At 41.2% G+C, this 6,713-nt stretch overlaps 1 protein-coding gene across 2 annotated transcripts in view; it reads right to left on the reverse strand.

Moving 5' to 3' along the window:
* wdr35 (WD repeat domain 35) overlaps positions 1-3,748 on the reverse strand; it is a 30,634-nt gene extending 26,886 nt beyond the window's left edge. For both annotated transcript variants that reach the window (XM_080750326.1, XM_080750325.1), the window contains exons 1-4: positions 3,469-3,748; positions 2,646-2,763; positions 537-608; positions 50-142 (exon numbers count right to left, since the gene is read on the reverse strand). In XM_080750326.1, coding sequence (XP_080606452.1) covers positions 50-142; positions 537-608; positions 2,646-2,763; positions 3,469-3,492 — 307 coding nt within the window. In that variant the 5' untranslated portion in view covers positions 3,493-3,748. The remainder of the gene's footprint in view (positions 1-49; positions 143-536; positions 609-2,645; positions 2,764-3,468) is intronic.
* Positions 3,749-6,713: the final 2,965 nt, after the last annotated feature.

A 6,713-nucleotide genomic window follows, 5' to 3' on the forward strand; every position in this document is an offset into this window, starting at 1 on the left:
TGGTCCTTACACTCGTAACTTGTGCTTTAAATTTGACCTGAATGCAGACCTTTGTAGAGCATCCATACGATGATGAGACCATTCTGATCGCTGGTCGTCAGCTTTTGGTGCTGTTCATTCCATGTGACAACTTGCACTGCGCCTGTGAGTGTAGTAACAAGCCCAATCACTGTTTCTGAGTATGCTGATATACTTACAAGACAAGGATAAAAAGGATACAGTAAATGCAAAACTACAAGTTTTTCTGATTCACAAATTCGTTTACAAAAATAGGCACATATATGTGTTCTGCTAATCGTTATAGTAAGTCTTTGTTGAGTAAGTTGCAGACTTACATTGCCTGTGACCGAGGTGTTTTACATTAAGTGGCTTAGTCACAGCTCTAGCACTGATCTAACTCACTGTCTCTGTCCTTTTATGGATAATCCCTCAGAGTCATCAGAGCCAAGTTATATTTTCCATAGACTTTACCCTTGCCTAAAAATACCAAGACACAAGGCTATTATGGAATGATGTTTGTTGACAGTATGACTTACCACTGTGTCCATCTAGAGTCTGGTTCATTGACAGATTACTGGGTGCAGCAAGGCCTTTAAGTTTGGCATCCTCTATTGAAAAGATACAACCAGACAAGTTTGTGTTGAAAGAGATCACTGAATACAACATTGAGTGTTTCTTATTAAATGTGTTTTTGTTAAATGTTTATTGTCTTATTTCTTCCTTTTCCTCTTTCCCTCCCGCATTTAGTCATTATGCCAAATGATTCCTCCTGACACACATTTTTGTGAGTTGTCACGCTGTTGTATCCTAATGACTCAAGGCCTGTCCATAGTATCTCCGAAACCTGCCAAATGTTCGATGAGTTGCGATTTCCGACGAGCAAATTTCCAAACTCTATAATTCGGTGTAATGCTTTTCAGAAGTCGCGAGTGACGTCATTTTGTAGTCGAACCGGACCTTTCCGCCGAAAGATTCGGTTTCTGAGAAAGTATGGACAGGCCTTCACTTGCCAGTGAGGAGCCCCCACTGGGAGGATGTAGACTCAGTCTCAGAGCTGTATATAGACGCTTGACAAAGCCGGATGCACCACGGTGGATTTAAACCCACAACCTCTGCGCTGGTGGGCAGGCACTTTATCACTGTGCCTGTTATATGTTTCTCTGATACACAATAAAGGGAGCTGTTTCACAAATCTTGAAATCTGAATCACATGGACCAAGAGTTCAAAACGCTTAATCCCTCGCTATCCGAGTGGCTCATATTTGGATTTTGGGTAGTTACAAAATAAAATTTGAAAAAAGAAAAATCAATAACCAATGCAAAATCTCACATAGGGGTGATTTTGAACTCTTTGAACTCATTATGTGATAACCCAGAATGTAACCAATTCAATGTCCTTTCGTTGACACACATTAATTAGTGCACACATACGAAGAAACTAAATGTGTGTGTGTGTGTGTGTGTGTGTGTGTGTGTGTGTGTGTGTTACTGTGTACGCGGCTCAGAGGGATTGTGTTGGTGGTGGTGGTGTGTGTGTGTGTGTGTGTGTGTGTGTGTGTGTGTGTGTGTGTGTGTGTGTGTGTGTGTGTGTGTGTGTGTGTGGGTAACACGAGGATTCAGCACAGCTAATATTGCTTCAAAGCAAGGTTATGAGGTTTCCAAGTTCAGCCATTCTCAGTTCATTAGCATCACCTTTGTGTCACCCTCAGCAAGGAACAGCTTCACAATCTGATTAGATTACTTTATTTCATTCTTTGTTTTCTTGATTCTATCAGGTTTGTTCCAAAGAAATAAAGAGAACAAAATCCCTGCAGTGCTGCTAACCTGGGCATCATCATGTGTACTCAGCAGAGATGGACAGTAAAGAAGTACATTTACCTGATCATTGTACTAAGTATTTTTGAGTGGTGCTAACCAGTCTGGCTTTGTGTGTACTGTATGTATGAGTGTCCGTATGAGCACGGTATGTTCACACATAGTTGTGAGCTTGTAGATCTACACATTTTTTGATTATTATTATTTGATTTACATTTCTGCATATTTTTTTATTATTATTATTATTAAATACATTAACATGTGGTTGTAATTTGTACTTTTGAATACTTGAATCTTTTTTAATATTATCCTACTTTGTAAAGTACTTCAGTACTTTTTTCCTATCAATTACTCACCCAGTGCCATGGACACTTGAATTCATGGATTCTTTTTAGTTTTTGTCGTATTCCTAAGCCAATCATTTGAGAAGACTCTTTGGGTCTCAATAACAAAGCAGGCACTTTGTGTCTCCATTGGGAACCACCTCTGGTCATCAAATTATTGGCTTAGGAATGCGACCAAAAACAAAAAATATCCATGAATTCAAGTGTCCATGGGGTTATCGATAGATTTTTTTCTTAAAAATTGCTGTGTCCTAAGACGGCAACTCTACCCCGGAGCCACTGCTGCCCCAACAAATTACAAATTTGACTGAAAAACCTTCACTCATAGAAGTTGAGTATTTGACGAGGAGTATGTATCACTATGAGACGCCTCAGGGCGACAAGCGACTCAAGTAACTCAAGTTTGACTCAAGTAACGTCAGTATTTTGTCCACCACCACGGGTACTCAAGAGGACATGCTCATACAGTAGCCATATATACCATACCTGTCTGAATCTCCAGCTTCAGTACCCTCAAGAGACCATCATCCCCTCCACAGGCGATGAAGCCTTGATCTTTGTTCCAAGACACACATTTCAGATGGGTATTGTTGGGGATAGCGATCTATAAAGACACAGGAGTTAACAAGCAAACTGTAGCTAAGATGAAGAAGCCATCGTTATGTTGCACACACTTAATCTTAATCCGGTGGTGTAAAGTAACGGGACCGTACCTATGTTCCCCAGGTTCTATGTTCCCCAGGTTCTATGTTCCCCATTTACCCCCTCAAAAAAGGTTCTATGTTCCCCACTTACCCAAAAAAGGTCCTATTTTCCCAGGTTCTATGTTCCCCACTTACCCCCACAAAAACAGTTTTTTTTTTACCTTTTTGTGGGGAGGGTGGGTTGGGAACATAGAACCTTTTTGTGGGGAGGGTGGGTGGGGAACATAGAACCTTTTTGTGGGGAGGGTGGGTGGGGAACATAGAACCTGGGGAACATAGGGTGGACCCTTTCTGGATAATGATGAGTACTTTTACTTTTGGTACTTTTAAGTACATTTTGATGCCAATTATACGTTTGTACTTTTACTCAAGTAGGCCTAGCTACATTTTGAAATCCGGACGTTTACTTGTAACAGAGTATTTTTACATTGCATTATCGATACTTTTTAAAAAGTCAGACAGTAGGCCTTTTGAGTACTATTATACTACTATAAAACGCGAGTACTTTTTCCACCACTGATCTTAATAGACGACGTGACGACGTCGTGATTGTTTTTGGTCGTTTACTTATGCTGTTATGCATAAAGCAAGACGCAAGAACTCACCTTCTTGCTCAGGTAGATAAACATCTTGGCTGCACGCTGATGCTTTACCAATATACAACCATAGAGAGAGATTCCCCCCCCCTATGCTAACACATAGCTAAATGTTCCCCACTACATCTACGCTCAGGAAGAACAACCTTAACGCATACAGCTGCCTGCTAGGGAGGCTAATAATGAGCAGTTAACATTAACATGTCTGGACAGAACTCATCACTATCCTCTTCTCTTACTCCCTGTAAGTTTTATTGCATTATTTTCTAACGCTGCAGCCATTCACTGATAGCTGTCTGATAGCTTCCCTCGGTCTCCCGTGGTAACCGTAAACCGGAAGCGGTGTCATTAACACGGGGTTGTGGTTATTGTAGTCATACTCTATGATCGTAGTCCTTATTCCTCCCTCTCCAACCTTTCAGTTGGCTGATTGATAATTTGATATGCATGAAACTTTTGTTTAGTCCAGGGGTCTTCAACACCTTTTCAGGCCAAGGACCCTTATAACTCTATGCCAAGGACCCCTTAGCTGAGAGAGAGATGAAGACCCTGACCCCCACAACCTCTTCATAGATTCCATATAGTTTCATTGTTTGGCAGCAGAATCATCAGTGTATTTTGGATTCATGTTAATTTGTGTTTTCAGATATTTAACCACTTGAACTGTCAATACTTAATAAACTTGACCTTTCACTCTGTACTTAGTCTGCTCTTTTCCCCTCTACAACCTCTTTGCCGAAAATAGCCGAGGCGTTGTGAGCTTGTAGATCTGCTATTGTTGGCTAAAGTTCTCAGAATATGGACACTAGTGGTCAAGTGGTTAATATAAAAAAGGAGAAAAAAAACTATCACTCAAAGATTTGGAGGACCCCCTGTAGTAACTCTGAGTACCCCCCTAGGTCCCAGGCCCCCTGTTGAAGACCCCTGGTTTAGTCCATTGATTTACAAACCAATATAAAATCATGATTTGTCTGACATGCATCATAGTGGGGGGAAAGGCAAAATACAAATTAGTTACATCATTACATTCTTTCAAAACATTTAATGCTCACACACAATAAAATATATAGGCCTTTTGCTTTTATCTCAGAAATGTACAAACACACTGCACAATTACAAAGATTTTAGATAAACAATAGGCCTAAACCATATAACACAAAACAGCAATAAGAAAATATTGTTTGTTATACAGACAGCAACAAAATACAGAGAGGATACATTGAACTGTATATTCTGTCAACATTCAGACAAATTGCGTTGTTTTCCACTGAAATATTTGTGCACTGACAAATGCTTACTGTAATGCCCGGCTATATATAGCACCTGAGGAAGCATCAAGCGAAATGCATTGTGCATATCACTGCATCAATAAAGCAAGTCATCCTGCATTTGAGGAGTGTGTGTGTGTGTGTGTGTGTGTGTGTGTGTGTGTGTGTGTGTGCGTGTGTGTGTGCGTGCGTGCGTGTGTGCACGCTGGGTCTCCCTGTATTATTATGCTTCAAGAAAATAATGTACAAAACTCTCCCATGAAAAATCTGTGACAATTTTATTATAAAAGTAGCACCCAATCTCTCCTTTGTTTAACAATGCTCTTGGTTTTACAGAGGTTTAGTCAACAAACACAGTTACAGTAGGCCTACAACATATAGACAATTCATTTTTACATTCCTACACGTTAACACTAGCTTTGCAGATTTGCTTGGTATTACTGAATATGCTAATCACATGACAAAAGGATGTGAATGCAATAATTATAGTGCTGTGCCTGTAACATCTGTAGGGGAGGGTGAACTTAAAGCTATACTGTGTAAGTTGCTAAACTAGTGGTCAGTCGCGGTATTGCTTTTTTCAGCCGTTTTTCGCCCGGAGTCACCGCGGACCACCGCCGCGGACCACCGGAGCGGCGCCGCAAACCACCGCGACCGATACGAATCCATGGAGGGGTAGAACGTAATTTTCTGAGCAGGATTTGGGGATTAAGAGGTTAAGAATCCTTCACCATCGTAAACACTGGTTGCTGAGGGAGGCTACTTCCTGAATAGTCGGCAGACAGGCTGTTATTGGCCGGTAGTGTATCATGTGTGTATGATCCGCGATGTGATTGGCCAACGTATACACAACGTATACAGATGATGCAGATTACGTCATTTTGCCGCGAAATTCTACCCCCCTCACGGCTCATAGAAAACATATAAAGAGAAGGCTTCAGAAGCTGAAAATAACGGAGTGGGTGTTCTAAAACTTTAGCGATTTAACAGTTAGGACAATTTTAAGATTTGTTTTATAAAAAAAGTTACATGGTATAACTTTAACAACCAAAGTGGTGAATGGTAAATGGTGCATTGGACAGATGCAAACACAATGTAAAGTAACGGCAAAGGTGTTACACCCTCCCTAGCTCTGGTCCATAGCGTTAGTGGAGTTCTCCCTAACGCTATGTTCCTCTTCCTCCGTATTCCTTGGCAAAACCGGAAAACCCCGCCGTCTGGTCCAAAAATAACAAAAACTGTTTCGCCCCTCATCAAACCAAAGGTATCAGTGAACAGTTGAAAGCTTACTCTACTTAGTGGACGAGGTCTGATCCCCCCAACACACGATTAAAATACATTTCTAGGGCAAAATGAAAAATATTCCACCGGATGGAGACGCTCTTCTTCGTTTTTACGAAACAGCGCTTCCAACGTCACAGAGTTGAATAACACCCAGTGAGACTAATGCTCTGTGTAATTCGGTCCTCTGACCTGCGAGGCAGTAGTGAGTTGGCACCTTGATGGCGACGACAAATAGTGAAAAACGAGAAGAAATGGAGTCTCCATCCGGTAGAATATTTTTCATTTTGTCCTAGAAATGTATTTTAATCGTGTGGTGGGGGGCTCAGCCCGCGTCCACTAAGTAGAGTAAGCTTTCAACTGTCCAATGATACCTTTGGTTTGGTGAGGGGCGAAACAGTTTTTGTTATTTTCGGACCAGACGGCAGGGTTTTCCGGTTTTGCCAAGGAATACGGAGGAAGAGGAACATAGCGTTAGGGAGAACTCCACTAACGCTATGGACCAGAGCTACACCCTCCCCTACAATCACACCCTCCCCTGGATGATGATGCGTACGTCCAGAGACAAATTAACTCACCTTTCTGAGCCTAATTATCCAAAAAACTACAGGTTACAGAAAAAACACTGAATGTTGAAAGGTCAGGAAACATGAAAAAAAGCCTAAGAATAAAACAAATGTAAATGTACACATAAATCTTAAGGCT

The sequence above is a fragment of the Nannobrachium achirus genome, assembly GCF_963921795.1.
Source record: "Nannobrachium achirus genome assembly, chromosome: 20".
NCBI lineage: Eukaryota > Metazoa > Chordata > Actinopteri > Myctophiformes > Myctophidae > Nannobrachium > Nannobrachium achirus.